The following is a 15598-nucleotide window of genomic DNA, read 5'->3' as shown; positions in this document are numbered from 1 at the left end:
TCTGTCAGACTGTCCCACTGCTGCCATCTGTTGCACAGCAACAACATGGAATGAAACACTGGTGGGAAGGTTCAATCTCTACTGCCACGCCACTGACATGCATCTGTGACACCATGGCCCAACATAACAGAACAGGAAGCATTACTTCTGGAGCAGCCCTCATAACATATGCAATACATTTCATGTGCTTAAGCAAAAAAAAAAAAACAAAAAAAAACTTATTTTAATATTTTAACGTTTTATTGCAACAAAAAATAGAACAAAACAGAACTACTGGGATACTGGACCTTCTTTTTGTGAAACTAATGCACCGATCCCTGGTTCAATGGTAGCGGCTGCAATTCTCAGTGAATTCTCCAGGTGTTCAGCACAGATTTTTGATGTAATATCTAAGAACTGGCACAGCTCAGAGCAAACAACTCAAAAACCTCTGCTGCAGACAAATAGTGTATCACTATTTAAAACAAACAAAAAACAACAGAGCCCAAACTAAACCAACAGCAGTTCACCTTAACTAACAAGTGTGCACTGAAAACATGGAATGAAGCTGCCTACAGGCACTGAAATCAAAGAATCAGAGAAATACAAATAAAAGGAAAAGAATTCAAAGACAAATCTTTATGTACCACAGGAAAACTCTTCATACATGATTTTGCTGCACTCTGACCTTACCTGATTTGTTCACACAGTAGGTTTTCAGAAACACAGGGGACCCGAGGCACCTCTTCCTGTGCCTGTTCCTCATTGCTCAGCACGTTTCCTTCATGCAGTGCCACTTCATTTTTACCCTTTGATTTGCAATAAAATAGAAGTATTATCCAACAGAAAGAAAAAAGGAGAATCAAGCAAGGTTATAAAGCAGAAGTTCACTTATGAAAACACAAAGAAGACTTTAACTCTTACAGAAAAATAGACTATCCTACGTCTTCTCTTGATACTTTCTGGATTCTTCAACACAGACTTCAAGCAGGAGAGAAAAAAATGAGCTAAATGCCTATCGTTAGGTATTGCAATATAAAACAAACTAGCATTCTAGTTACTTAAATGTACATAATCCTTTTATGTGTCATGCAACCCAATCAAAACTAGATCCTCATTTTCCAGAAGACATTAATACTACAAGTTGTAGACTTCACTAATTTCATACCTGCAATATCTCAACTTTCAGGTGTTTGTGGGATTTCTTTCATAGCAGATGGTGTCTCCGCTTCAGGGAATGAAAGTTAAATTTTCTAATATAACTGCCTATTATAGAACATGTAACTTGGAATCACATTTTTGAAGGCAAAGTAGCTATTCCTAGTAGACTTACAGTGGCAGACACATGATGAGCAGACTCAGTTTTTTGCACTTCCAAGTTGTCTGCTTCAGATTTTTTATCCTCATTATTTTCTGGTATTTGCAATTCTTTTCTTCTAAAACCTTTTCCCAAGTTGGGCTTGTACTTCTGGAATCCACTCCTCACTAATTGGACAGGTTGAAGAGGTGCTTGTTCACCTTCACCTTGAGTTGTGATTGTTCTATCGATGCTAACACAACCAGAAACAAACAAAATCAAATTTAATGCAAAAGCATGTCATCGAAAAGCACAGGTTCACTGTATGTATAATATAAGACACAGCTTACTTTTTGAAAGACATTACACAAATGCAAAGTTATGCTGAATGTTCAATTATGCAAACAAATCTTTGTTTCAGCAAATATGTATAGCCGTTTGTCTCCTAACTACTTCCATAACAGAAATAATTCTTAATGACTCCTGAATGCTCACAAATAACAAGATGGAAAAGTGATCCTAAAATAGAATGGATGAACGCCTCTGGCCCTCCAAAAAGGTCCCACCTAAAAAGTGAGGTATTTGACAGCCCAGTTGAAGTGTCTCCCTACCAATGCATGTAGCATGGGTAACAACCAGGAGCCAGCAGCCACTGTGGAGCAGAAAATATATGGTCAGATCACTATCGTGAAATCTTGTTTGTTTCGTGCCTTTGTGGTACGAATCACACCTAAAGCATTGTGATCAATGGCTATAAACTGTTGAGAAGAAACAGGCAAGAAAGGTAGAAGAATTGCCCTCTATTTACAAAAAAAGAATTGATTTCAACTAGTGCTGTCCTTGAAAAACAGCAATACATAATGTGGGTGAAAATTAGAGACCAGATCAATAAAGGAAACTATGTGGTTGGTGTTTACTACCAGATGGAGAGTGCTGATGAAGAGTTCTTCAAACCCCTGATGCTGCCAGGTGATTTTAACCACCCTGACATCTACTGGAAGAGTGATAAAGCAGCTGCAGGCAGTCGAGGAGACCCTTGCAGAATACAGAGGATAACTTCGTAGTTTATGTGGTAGGAAAGTCCAAACAGAGAAGATGCAATGATCAACTGCTGGTTCATGATCTTAGCTGAGCTATGCAGTCAGGACCCTAAATTTTAAGGAAGTGAAATTCCAAGTTTTTAAGGGACTAGTGGATGGGATTCTCTTGAAAACAGCCGTCATAGAAAAAGAAGAGAGCCAGCAGATATTTAAAGATATTTTCTTGGAGCACAAGAGCTCTTGATTCCCATGTGCAAGACAGTGGGCAAAGAAGGCAGGAGACAAGCATAGCTGAGCCAGGACCTCCCAGTTAAACTGAAATGTAAGAGGGAATGCACAGACAGTGGAAGTAGAGACTCACATCCTGGGAAGAATAATGGGATACTGACAGAAGCGTAGGAATGGGATCAGAAAAGTTAAGCTGACCTGGGAAGAGATTCTAATGAGTACATGCATCTGTAAAGGAAGACAAAAGAAACTGCAGCCCCTTGAATGAGACAAGGACATCTGCAACCATCAGCATGGAAAACACTGAGGTACAACTTTATCTCAGTTTTCAACAACTGCCCTTCCTACATCTCCCAAGTCCCTGAATCTCAAGGCAGGGCCTGGGAGTATGAAATCCTACCTATCTTATGAGAAGATCAGGTCTGAGTTTACACAAGGAACCTGAAAGTACTCAAGTCCATGGGGACAGAATGCATCCTATGACCCTAAAGGAATTGCCACAGAGGAAGTATCTGAGCCAATCACCACCAAATTTGAAAAATCATGGCACTAAGTCCTCATGACTGAAAAAAGAGGAAACATTACTTACATTTTTTTAAAAAGGGTGTAAGAGGAGACCTTGCAAACTCCTGACCAGTCTGCCTCACCTCTGTGCCTGGTATGATCATGGAACAGATCCTCCTGGAAGCTATGTTAATGCACATGGAGTACAGGGAGATTGATTAGAGACAGCTAACATTGCTTCACAAAAGGCAAATCATGCTCAGCTAATCTGGGAGCCTTTTACAATGGAATGACTCCACTGATAGATAAGGGAAGAGCAAATGATGTCATCTACCTTGATTTCTGTAAGGCCTTTGATATGGTCCCTTTTGGAGTAGGGCCCAAGCATAGCCTGCTGGAAAAGGGGAGAGGTCATGCAAGGCTGGAGAACAGGACAGGGCTCAGGTCCATGAACTGTCCTCTAGTTGGCAATGAGAACTGCCCCAGCCATGCAGACCAGGTAAGGCCACAGCTATGCCTCTGTCAGTCCACTTGCGTTACCTACACCTAACGATGTGCAGCCTATTATTCATGTCAAAGGCCTGAGCTATGACTGGAAGTTGTCAAGGAATAGAGAAGAGCTGCCTTTGGCAAAAACGTGGAGACTATAAAAACCATGTGATGATTAACAAATAAGCAATCCATGGCATTTAAGGGAACTGAAAATGATATCTTAAGGAGCCAACAGAAGATTCTCTGCTTTTCTGTAAATCCTTGCATTTTTCACATCCCTACTAATATCTTTGTTTGCATACCTTGTAACAGCCGATTTCCCTCCTCATTCCACTCCCCCCATTTATCATGGCAAACCACACATATAAGTTATATAAAGTCAGGACACTAGAGAACAGCTTTCAGACCTCCCTTCAGCCAGCCTAAGACCCCCTGCTTGCAAGAGCCCCCCCCTCAGACCTCATGCTGCAACGGACACATCAGGTCATATAACTTTTCCATCCTAATTTACCACCTCCCAGAACACTGATCAGTCATAGGCTAACAGTTTGCTTAGAGTACATGATTATAGATGTAAGTGAAACACCTTGCTCAGAATACATTTAATAAAGTGTTTTGGTGCACCTGATCAGTGTCAGTGAAGTATGCCATAATCACTGCCTTTTCACTGGACAAAATAAATCAAGGAATAGGGGGAACAGGGGTAGGATGGATCCCCCACAACACTTTTGCTTCTCAATTGGAGAGATATGAATGTATTGGGTGGATTATTAGATGGATTAGGAAGTGGCTGAATAGACACATCTAAATAATTGCAGTTAACAGCTCCATGTTCAAATGGAAAGCTGTAGCAAATAGTGTCCATACTGAGAGTAATACCATTTAACATCTTCATTAATGAGAGTCAGGAGGGTTGAGTGTATCCTCAGCGAGTCTGTGGATGACATTAAACTGAGTGGTGAAATTGATATGATAGAAGGAAGGGATGCCATTTAGACAATCCACAAGATGTCAGCCCATGTGAATCTCCCATGTGAACCTGCAAAGACTGGAAGGATGACCTGAATGAGAGCAGCACTGCGGATAAGGACTTAAGAGATGAAAAAATGGATATGAGCTGCACTTGGAGCAATGTGCACTTGCAGCCCAGAGGCAATTATATTCTGGTCTACATCAAAAAGAAGCCAATAGGATGGGGGAGGAGTTTCTTCCCACCTACTCAGCTTTTAGGAGACCCCATGTGGAGTACTGCATCCAGTTCTGGGGTCCTCAGCACAAGAAAGATGTAGATCCGTTGGAGAAGGTACAGAAGAGTGCAACAAAAATGATCAGAGCCAGAAAAATCTCTCCTGTGCAAAGACAGAGAACTGGGTTCATTTGGCCTGCAAAAGAGAAGGCTGGGGGAGACCTCATTGAATCACTTCAACATTTAAAGTGGGCTTATAATAAGCAGAGAAAGACTTCTCAAAAGCCTGGCAGAGTGGTGGGCAAAGGCTGCCCAGAGTTGTGGGTACCCCATAGCTAGAGGTGTTCAAGGCCAACTTGTTTGGCAGCTTTGAACAACCTGATCTAATGTGAGGTGTCCCTGTCTTTGGCAGGGGAGTTGAAGCTAGATCTCTTACAGACCAAACCTAAAATGAACATTCATTAATTTGATGCTTAGCTTAACAGTAACTAGAGCTTTAATACAGTTAACGTTAAAACTATAATAAGTAACATTCAGTATTTTTATTAGTCTTTCTTCACCAATTGGAAATCCACTAGCAGAATGGTTTCCTCTTAAAATGCCTTCGTTGTTAGTCAGAGTATAATTGCAGCTAGACCCTTACCCAGCATTAATACTTGAGGTGTCATTTTGGTTATTTACAGGTAGACAAGCCTCCAATTTGCCATACTCTGATTCGGAAAGTGTGTCTGGGGGCTTAAAGCTTGAGCTCTCAGAAGCATCCTGAGGGCCAACTAACTTTTCTTTTCCTAAGGATTCCAATGACTGCAGAACGTCACAGTTTTCTGCTTTCTGTAAAATAGGAAAAAAAACATGAGCAAGAAAAAGTCACGGTACTAAACCCAAAAAGGAGATATTTTTATGTCACAAAGCTCAGTATTAATCACTCCCCAAAGTGTTTCCTGTCCAAAAAGGCCATCTCCTTTTAATTGCCAATAATAATTTCTTAGGCTTTCCAAGAAAAATTAGTATTTCTTTCTTTAACTAAACACCTTGAAATGTAGGTTTCTTCTTTGTTATCTGTTTTCAGTACTTTTATTTCTTCACTGTCATTTCATGAAGTCCACCTCAGGGTAGAAACAACTGTAAAGTACAAGAGTTTCCACACAGAAGAGCGTAGCTTTTGAAAAATGGATTGTTTCTAAAAAGATTAATGTGTCATTTCTTTAAATCATCAAATGTTTTTCGTAGTTCCACAAACTCATCAGCTGAAATCCAACTAAGGAAAAAAAAAAAAAGCCTTACATTTGTATCAAGAAGGATGCAACATTCATGACTGCTCTGCATCAAACTTTCTTTCTTGTTGGCATCCTCTTGTGATACACCTTTATTTATATCCATCACTTCTTTTCTACTAGTTGTTCTGAAATTGGGCTTTGGTCTATGGAACCGACTCCTCAGTAACTGAACTGAAGAAATAACAGTTTTGTCCTCTTGGTTCTCAGGACCAGACTCCCTAAAAAAACAAACAGTTGATGGCATGAGGCAATGTGAATTCTCCAAACCATATTTCACACACTTGTATACAATTTTTGGCAGTAGCTAGAAAACTGTACTTCATTTTCTGCAGTAGCTAGAACAAGAACAAAGTAATGGACATTATGAAAAGGTCCAACCAAAAGCACATTGAACATCATCAAGAACCTGTAACTTGCAAGTAGGTCAGCAAATGTAAGAAAAAAGAAGCAATTTCAAAACAACTGCAATTTCTAGTCACACTCTGGGAGGACTGTGAACATTTTACCAAATCCTTTACCTAGCCAATAATTTCGAGAACTACAAAAGAGACCTACAGCATTTTAAAAATTCTTATTCATTCACTTTTTTCATAATCCAAAGGACAACTTATCAGATATGTCCAAGCTGTGGCTTGTGGGCTGTGTATGGCTTGGCTCCGCTCAGCACATCCTGTGGCTTCTTCCTGCCCTGCACCATCACAGTGATGGCTCTCCCCCATCAAGCAGCCCAGCCTGGCCCCCTGCACACCCATTGCTCAGCCACCACCAAACATCAAGGTGTGATTGGCACTGTCCAAGCCAAAACCAGAGCACGGGGATCCAAAATCTCTGACAAACATCATATGAAGTCTGCTCTGAAAGGAATGCCTCTTGTTTCATTATGTTGGCCTACAATATCAGAGGCGAATGTTGGTGGAACCAACCTTTCCACCAATATTCTGTTAAGATTTTTGGCTCTGTGACAGATGGCAGCAGAGTGGCAGTCTGACAAAATGGTGTCTGACACGGAAGTGTGGATGAGGAATGGTGTGTCACTGAATTCCTTCATGCAGAAAAAACTGCACCCACTGACATTCCTCAATACCTGCTGAACATTCATGGAGACAAAACATACAGAGGCAGTGGGTGACGTGCTTCAGCAGTAGCAACAGTGGGCCACTTCTGCTGGTGCAGATTTTTACAAGCATGGGACGAAGGCTCTTGTTCATTGATGGTGAGAATGTATTGCTAATGGTGGTGTTGAAAAACAGTGTTTTGTGACTCAGAATTTACTCTATCAAATAGTGCTGTTGTGCTCTTTGTAGCTAGGAATAAAAAGAAGGCATTACTTTCAGGCTGACCTATGTATTTAATATGAGCCCAGGACAATTTCTCTTCATGTGATACATTCCAGACAAGCCTAAAGACTGCACACTCATGGTTTTATAGGAAACCAACCCTATACTGAGGAACCTACATAAGCATTTTATGATGCTTATGCTGTTACTACCAGCATGGAGAAGATAACCACAGGAACTGAGTATCCCTTAGAGATTTATTTGAAAACGAGGTTCATCATGAAGATCAGTCCCACAGAGCTTTTGGATTTTGTTTTTTTTGTTTGTTTGTTGTTTAGGTTTAGTATTGTCTTGATTAAAAGCAAGCTTTATATTTGTAACAATATAATTATTTAGCTAAAAGATATTTAGCTCTGGAATTCAATGCTCAAGTGTGGTGTGTCCGGAGATACTGATGATTTTGAACTACCCCATCTGTCCACTTAGAAATTAACCTTACCCTGTATTGAAATCTGAAACATCTTTCAAGACATCTGAAGGTCCTTTGTCATTTTCCACAGCTTTTAGCTTCTGTGGACTTTTCTTGGGAGCACCAACCATATCCTAAGAGGAATATAAGTTTCACTCTATTAAGAAAAAAAGATTTGGCCAATCTCTTCTTTGGAAGCAAAAATGTTTACTTTAATCACTCTCTTACTAAAAAACCTCAAAAATTAAGTTATTTTTTCTTGTTCATCAGCTAAAATTACTGAATACTTTAAAGATAAAGATTTGTTATTTTGCTGCATACATTCCATCTGAAATTGTCATTTTTTTGGAACATTGACCTTTCTATTCAGCACTTCTCTTTTCAAATCTGGTATCACCAATAAGGAAAAAAAAGCGAAGTATAATCTCTGTCTCCACAAAAGGAGAATCTAAGCACAAGCATTAGAAAATTGTATTTAACTGGAGAGAATAAGATACACAACTGCTATGCTTACAAATTAAATGGTATATACCTGCATCTTTATTACTAAGGCCCAGCAAAAATACGTCTTTGCAGCTGTCTGAGAAACTTACATTTTTGCAGCATGAATCATTGCTTTCATTCACCTGGTGTATCAAATGTCCTTCTGCTTCTCCACCTTCAGCCTTCTCCTCTTCAGGATCTTTTTCGTGTCTGTGGTCTTTTTTCCATGCAACAGATCTTCCTAGATTTGGTTTTGGTTTCTGCACTCGGCCTCTTTTCAAAGGTGCTGGTTTCAGCACACTCTTTTTGCTGTCTTCTTGTGAACCAGATGCTTCATTAGACCTGGAAAAATACATAATACATCTTGTGTACTTATGGATCTTAAATTGGAAGGCTCTTAAGGAAAATATATATTTCTTTTTTAAGAAATAAAAATACCATACACTTCCATAAGGCAGAGCTATGCATTACTAAGTTCATGTAGACTGTAAAAGTGCTTGAGAAATAAAAATTTATGCGTGCACTGTTCTTTTCTCTCTCCACATACTACACTACAGATCTTTTTCTAACCCACAATGGCACTCTCATATTCATATCCACGATAGAAGCAGAAGAACCTAATTTAATGAAGGCTATGAAAGGTATCAGAAACTTTCAAAGAATAAAAAAATGACTTAATAATCTTACTGACATGTAAATATCAGATGTATCCACAACTACCACATTCTTCTATGCTTTCACACCGAGAGCTACATTATACAGCAAGAAAGATAATGACAGAACTAACTGCTCAAGTATTTTTATGCCTGATCAAACCTTGTATGCTCATCCTTCACCCTCTTTAAAAGGATTAAGTAAAAAGACAATGCGTTTCTTTTTAACTAACTCTCCTGTAAAATACATTTCTACTGTCACACCACATCTGTCACTTCTCTACTGAACAGAAATACAGGAAACACTTTATTTGTTAAGTGTTATTTATTTAATATTAATTAAAATACACAATAAACTACCCATACTGGAATGTTTTTTTTCTCCTGATGCCAACACTTAAATGCTTAACTATGCTTTAAATACAAACATTTATTCCCGTCGCTTAAACACTCAATGCTTTTCACCACTGAAGTTATGGTATGTCAATATTACAGCTACTAGAGAAAGCTTGCTTTAGTTTGCAAGGGACTAGCTAATTTTTTGCACTCATCATGGGGACTGATTCATTTAAAAGCACTCCTTTAAAACTAAAAATGGCTAGCTTCTTTATTTCACACATGGAATAAATAAATCAGTGTTACTGTTCTCTGAATTTCTACCTCACTGCAAAAGTTGCTTAAGAAATTTCTGTTTTAAGAACTGCAAGATTTAGAAGATACTGATTTTCTGTGATTCTGTGTAACTGCTATGCTGTGTAACATTACCAGGTGTGAGGGTAGCCAATTGCAAGACAGCAGCATCTTTTTTTTATCCAAATACTTACTGAGACACCATCTCCAAGACTTTATCATCTTTTTCTGCAGCCTCTCCACTGGTAACATCAAACTTAGTGTTTTGGTCAGTATTCTGAGTAGGAATAGAATATAAAGACATTAACTCCTTTGTATTTATCAAGTGCAGCATTACCTAACAGACTAGGTAACTATCCATGACAAGATACAGAACAGGTTGCTCATGACAGATGCAATCATTTATGCAGTATCACATAGCCAGAAAGGTGCTGTAAAATCTAGTTCAAAAAACCAAAGATGTGTTTGCTGCATGGCATGAGAGACCGACATCTAACATTTGTGCAACAAGCCTTCACCTAAGCTGAGATCTCTATACAACATCATAGAAGCAGTGATGGTTAAGTAAGTGCTAATTCCTGGTCACACTCAGGAAATGAAAAGAGAACGTTGCTGTTGCATCCAACAGTCTTTTAACTAACATGTTATTTACAGTTATCTTACATTATCAATACCTTTTCAGTTTCTTCCTTAGACTCCGGATGGGACATCTTATCATTTTCTGTGTTGTTTTCATGCTCTTTTCTTCCAGATGCCCTTGTAAGATTAGGCTTAAATCTCTGTCGATTTCCTCTAATTCTTGCTACTGCAAACACAGTTTTCTCAGGCTCTCTGCACAAAGGATTCACAATAATGACTTTTACTCCATAATATTCAAGCCAAATGTCCAACGACTCATACAGCTTTCTACACTTGGGAGTCAATATTACATTGAGTTACCTTTGGAAACATTTGCACACATTTGAATCATCCATGAAAATTCCAGTCAAATCTTAAGATCCATATTAATTATTAGTGTTGTGGTTTTTCTAACAGCATTATGCAAAACAAATTAACAACTACAGACAGTTAGTGATGACTAGAAAAGCAATCTCAATACTTACTCAGAAGGAGTACCCAAATCCATGCTTTCTGCTTCTGTGATTTCACTTCTGTTTCCGCCACTGTCTTCCTCAGAGCACTAGAATTAAGGCAAATGTTGCAGTTTAACTCCAGTGGGCAGCTAGGCACAACACAGACTCTTGCTCACTTCCCTCCCAGAGGTATGGAGGGGAAGAGATTCAGAAGAGCAAAAGTTAGGAAATTTATGGGTTGACATGAAGGCAATTTCTTAATAAAAAGAAAAATTAAGCAAAAGAAAAGAACCAAGGAATGCAAATTACAATTGTTGACCACCACAGTCAGTTCCTCCGCAATGGCAGCCTTAGCAATCTCACAGCCTTCCAGCACTACTTGGTGTAACTGTCTGGTGACTTGGTATTATCTGTCCTGGTTCTGTTCCTTCCCAGCTTCTTGGGCACATCCAGCCTCCTTGCTGACAGCACAGTACGAGAAATGGAAAAGACCTTGGCTCTGTACAAGCAGTGCTCGACAGCAACTGAAACATCTGTGTGCTACCCACACTATCGTCATTATGAAACCAAAACACAGCACCACTTGGGCCATTATCTACAATATTAATCCTATCTTGACAAAAGCAAGCACAGCATGAAATGTTACTCTTGGATGAGTGCACAGATACCTCAGAGGCAGTTTTCACAACACTACATATTACACAGTAGCTTATACAGAGGATAAGCATTGACCAGAACTGATACAAGTCCCTAGCATATTAAGAAAAATTCTTCCTCCTGACCTTTTCAGTAGTATTCACAAGTTTTGGAGAGGAAGTCTCAGCCTCCATTTTCTCATGGTTTACTGCTTCTTTCTTACCAGATAACTTCATTATATTGGGTTTAGGTTTTTGCATGCGCCTCCTCTCTGCTGGCTTTTCACTTTTCCTTAAGACATAAGAAGAGGTAGTTCATATTATTACTGGAGAGAACCAGACACTGATGCATCAGTTTCCAAAAAGATAAGCTCAAATAACCCAGTAGTTTTGTGTTTTTGTTGCCCTCCTTCTAAAATAAAAAATATTAAAAATTAAATTGCTACTTATATACATTAACTATACCATATATTTTTGAAGGCTACTCCAAGAGTAACACCTCCTGTTTTATTGTGTTGGCCCACTATGTCAGAAACTGATGTTGGTAGTATGGCTCTGGAGGCTGAACCTTCCCGCCAGTTCCCATGCCATTTTATTGCCACGTGAAAGATGGCAGCAGAGGGGCAGTCTGGCAGAATGGTGTCTGACACAGAAATGCAGATGAAGCAGAGGTCTGGAACTGAATTCCTCCGTGCAGAGAAAAACAGCACCCACTGACATCCATCAATGTTTGATGAACGTTTATGGAGACCACCCAGTGGACATGGGTGCAGTGTGGTTGTGGATGGATGGTGCTTTTCAGCAGTGGTGACAGTGACAGTGGATCACCTCTGCAGATTTCTACAAGCATGGCAAGCAACCTCTAGTTCATTGCTACTGAAAATGTACAGCTAATGGCGGTAGCTATGCTGAAATAGTGCTTCGTAGCTGAGAATTTGTTCTATCAAATAGTGTTATTATTGTTCACTTTTTATCCACTGTTGTTTCCATGAAAATAAATAGGAGGTATTACTTTCAGAGCAGCCTTTGTGTATGCAGCCCATGACAAGTAATTCATCTTAACTCAGTGTAGCCCAGACAAGCCAAAATGTTGGGCACCCACAGAACACCCCTTTGGGCAGTTCAGGTCAGTTGTCTTGGTTCTGTCCCCTCCCAGCTTCTTGTGTCCTCCCAGCCCCTTCACTGGCAGGACAGCATGAAAAGCTGAAGCTGAAACATTCTTGGCTCTGTGCAGCACGATTTAGCAACAACAAAACCATCAGTGTTATCAACACTGTTTTTCCTCCTAAAGTCAAAGCACAGCATCATACCAGACACTACGAAGAAAATCAATTCTGTCCCAGATGGAACCAGGATAGGCATACAGGTAATCAATTTCTTTATCCCTAACCACCACAACAGAGTCTTAAGATTTAGACACAACTTGCCCGAGCCCTAAATATTACTGATAATCTTCAGACTGTTTACTGTTATCTTTTCTTATATTCTTCTCAGAACAGGAAAGATAAAACTGACATTCTTTACCATGATGTTGAGCTGCCCTTCAGAAAGGCAATGACAGAAGGGCAAAACTTGAATATTTAAAAGGGCTGTTAAGTTACCATGATTTCGTAGACCAGCTCTTAACCAACTTTAAAGAATTATATCATACACACGCTGGTAGATTATTAAGCCTCTATCACATAAAATGGAAATTTTAGACACAGTTGTTTAAACACCACTGTTCAGTTACAGAAATAAAAGTAAGAAATAGTTAAAAGCTTAGCTTGACAATGGACTGCAGTCATGACAGACAGCAGGGAAAGGTGCATCTCAACTTAAGCTCTTGCACTGAATTCCAGAGAGCAACATCTTCCAATTAGGAGGGTCTGAACACATCACACACATGATGTACACAACAAATACTCTATGATGGCCATATTTCATATTCAAAGAATACAGTGAAGCTCTTTATAAGATCAACTTTCAGAACAAAGGTTCACTCACAAAACAGAAAACACTTCTTCAGAGAAATCTCACTGTTGCTGACTGTAGAGGGACTAGCTCTCTATAAGCTCTGTTAAGCCTTCTTTCTAGTATATATTCAATACCATGCATGTCTTAGTTGAAGCATTAATCAGTCCTCAGCAATCAAAATTTCTATCAAAAATACTTTCTTAAATACAAAAATAGTCATCTAGTCCAGCCTACACAGCTGAAATGGAAATACAGCCAAATGAAGGTTTAGCTCCAGTAACCCATGAGGTAAAAAAATAACTCTACTTACATTAGTTGAGACTGAGAATCACTTTCTGATGCATTCTGCTTTTCCTCTGGTTTATGTAAACCACATGTGTCTGCATTCTAAGCAAGATTTTAAAAGTATTTTAGAAATCAAGAAATAAGCATGCAAGAACTCTGCTATAAGGTAAGAACAGGCAGAAACACAAAGAAAATCAGTTTGTTTTCTTAACTGAATGAAGCTGATAACAGATTCTTTGGGCAGTAACAGTTAGGATTAGCCTCCAGGTCTAGTTTTTAAATCAGTTTCTTACATAACACTGGTGGTAACTCTGAAAATGAAAAAAAAATGAGACAACAGCAAACTAATCACAGCTACAATAAAGTTTCCATGGAGGCTATCTACCGAATTAAAATAAAAGCCTATTCTCTAATTGATTCACTTCTTTAATTATATTGATAAAATTGCATTCTACACCACTAGTTGGCTATTTCTAATTTTTAAAGAAAATCTGCTACCGCAGGCCAACACAATAAGAATTTTCCTTAAAGACCTTCTGAAATAGTCTATTCTGTGGAGTACTCACCATTTTCTCATGTCAAAAAGCCACAGTAAATCAGCCAGAGAGTTTGGTTATTCTGGCTGCTAAGGCCACTATGATAAGCTGATGTATGCAGAGCTCATTCATTGAATGAACAAACATATATTTTTCAGTTCATTTATGTTTATAAATTATTCCAACTACAATGCATCATGATACTGCATCATTCCAACATTTCCAACTACAGGCATTTAGACTTTGTGAAGACTGAAAGTAATTAATTCTCCACTCAGATGAAGCCATTGTTTCAGTAAATAAGAGTCTAAAAGGTGAAAACAGAAATTATTTGCTCACCACTTCAGGGAGATGCTAAGACTTAGAATTTCCTAATCTTTCACTGTAGAGCTTAGCTGTAAGATACTTCTTTGTCTTAAAAAGTGATTTATTTAAAAAGTGATTTAAAAGTAATTTATTCCCAAAAACAAGTTTTCAAACCGTATATTAATTTCCAAAAATGATGTAAAGGTGCAAGGACAGAATTATGACCAGGGGAAACAGCCTATGTAAGCTGAAATGTAAGATAAGCACTCTTTATCCTGAATCTACTGCTGAAGAGAGGAAAAATGATATTATAAAATAATAGTTTAGCCTTCAGGCATTAGACTTAAAACAATCCAAAGAATGCACTCTTATATTATGTGAATTAAAGTTAGGAAGTTTCAGTGTGCTGCTGCAGACCTGAAAAGGCTACTAAACATGAAATTATGAGCCAGAGGTCTATGAAAGAAGCTACATGAAATCTCAAGAAGTTTCTAAACTGCTGGATCCGATTAGAACGTATCTGAACAAGACAACTCAATCTTGTTTCAGTTTGTTCTATGTTTCCTGGAATATCTCAAACCAGCCAGGATCAGCAAGCAAAAGTTTAGTCAGGTTTCTGTTCTGAGCCATCAGAAACAACCCTACGCTTATCCTGCTCAGATTCCAACATTCTTTGGTAAGCATGGAGCAGAAAAAACTGGCTCCAAGGCAACACATCACGTTTTATTACTGATACTGCATTGCCTCAATTTTGAATAAATAACCTGTTCAGCTTTATAAATTGCCTGTGAGATAAGGCAGTGTAACAGCCCATTAAAGCTAATGAAAACTGGTAATATTTAGATTCTGGAAGTATCTCAGGTTCTTGCCTTTTTTTGCATCTAATGGCAAAACAAGGCTACAAGAAACCCCACACAATCAAAGAATAGCTTTGATCTACACAAATATTTTGAGTAATAAAGAGGAAGTTTTAAATAAAGCAGAAAAGCACAAAAAAAACACCCCAACATACCGTTGTTTCTCTAGCTTCTTCAAGTTGTCTGTCTTTGCTTCTAGTTCTTGAAACTGGATGCTCTGAAAGCTGAATTTCCTGTGATGTATCACCTGTGATATCCGGGCTTCCTAGTTTAGTAGCTTCTGATGCTAGTTTAACATCATTGCTATCTTGAAAGCTGAAATTGATAAAAGCACACACAAACAATAATGCTGTACTTTAATTAAAATCCACTGTTGTTTACAGTCAGATCAAATTGCACCTATAAAATTTAGATTTACATCAGTAAGGAATTTTG

The 15598-nt window shown here is 38.6% G+C and overlaps 1 protein-coding gene across 7 annotated transcripts in view; it reads right to left on the bottom strand.

The window, feature by feature from the left end:
* Positions 1–15598, bottom strand: part of BDP1 (B double prime 1, subunit of RNA polymerase III transcription initiation factor IIIB) — a 62259-nt gene that overhangs the window by 23064 nt on the left and 23597 nt on the right. For 6 of the 7 annotated variants that reach the window (XM_048932072.1, XM_048932074.1, XM_048932073.1 and 3 more), the window contains exons 12-23: positions 15319–15478; positions 13490–13566; positions 11371–11515; positions 10619–10695; positions 10190–10346; positions 9710–9792; positions 8343–8574; positions 7780–7883; positions 6011–6221; positions 5370–5557; positions 1313–1529; positions 673–788 (exon numbers count right to left, since the gene is read on the bottom strand). In XM_048932072.1, the coding sequence (XP_048788029.1) occupies positions 673–788; positions 1313–1529; positions 5370–5557; positions 6011–6221; positions 7780–7883; positions 8343–8574; positions 9710–9792; positions 10190–10346; positions 10619–10695; positions 11371–11515; positions 13490–13566; positions 15319–15478 (1767 nt within the window). The remainder of the gene's footprint in view (positions 1–672; positions 789–1312; positions 1530–5369; positions 5558–6010; positions 6222–7779; positions 7884–8342; positions 8575–9709; positions 9793–10189; positions 10347–10618; positions 10696–11370; positions 11516–13489; positions 13567–15318; positions 15479–15598) is intronic. The other variant, XM_048932077.1, reaches the window with a different exon arrangement.

This window comes from Lagopus muta, chromosome Z (assembly GCF_023343835.1).
Source record: "Lagopus muta isolate bLagMut1 chromosome Z, bLagMut1 primary, whole genome shotgun sequence".
Lineage (NCBI taxonomy): Eukaryota > Metazoa > Chordata > Aves > Galliformes > Phasianidae > Lagopus > Lagopus muta.
The sequence above is the reverse complement of the archived record's forward strand: the minus strand, read 5'-3'. Positions and strand labels throughout refer to the sequence as shown.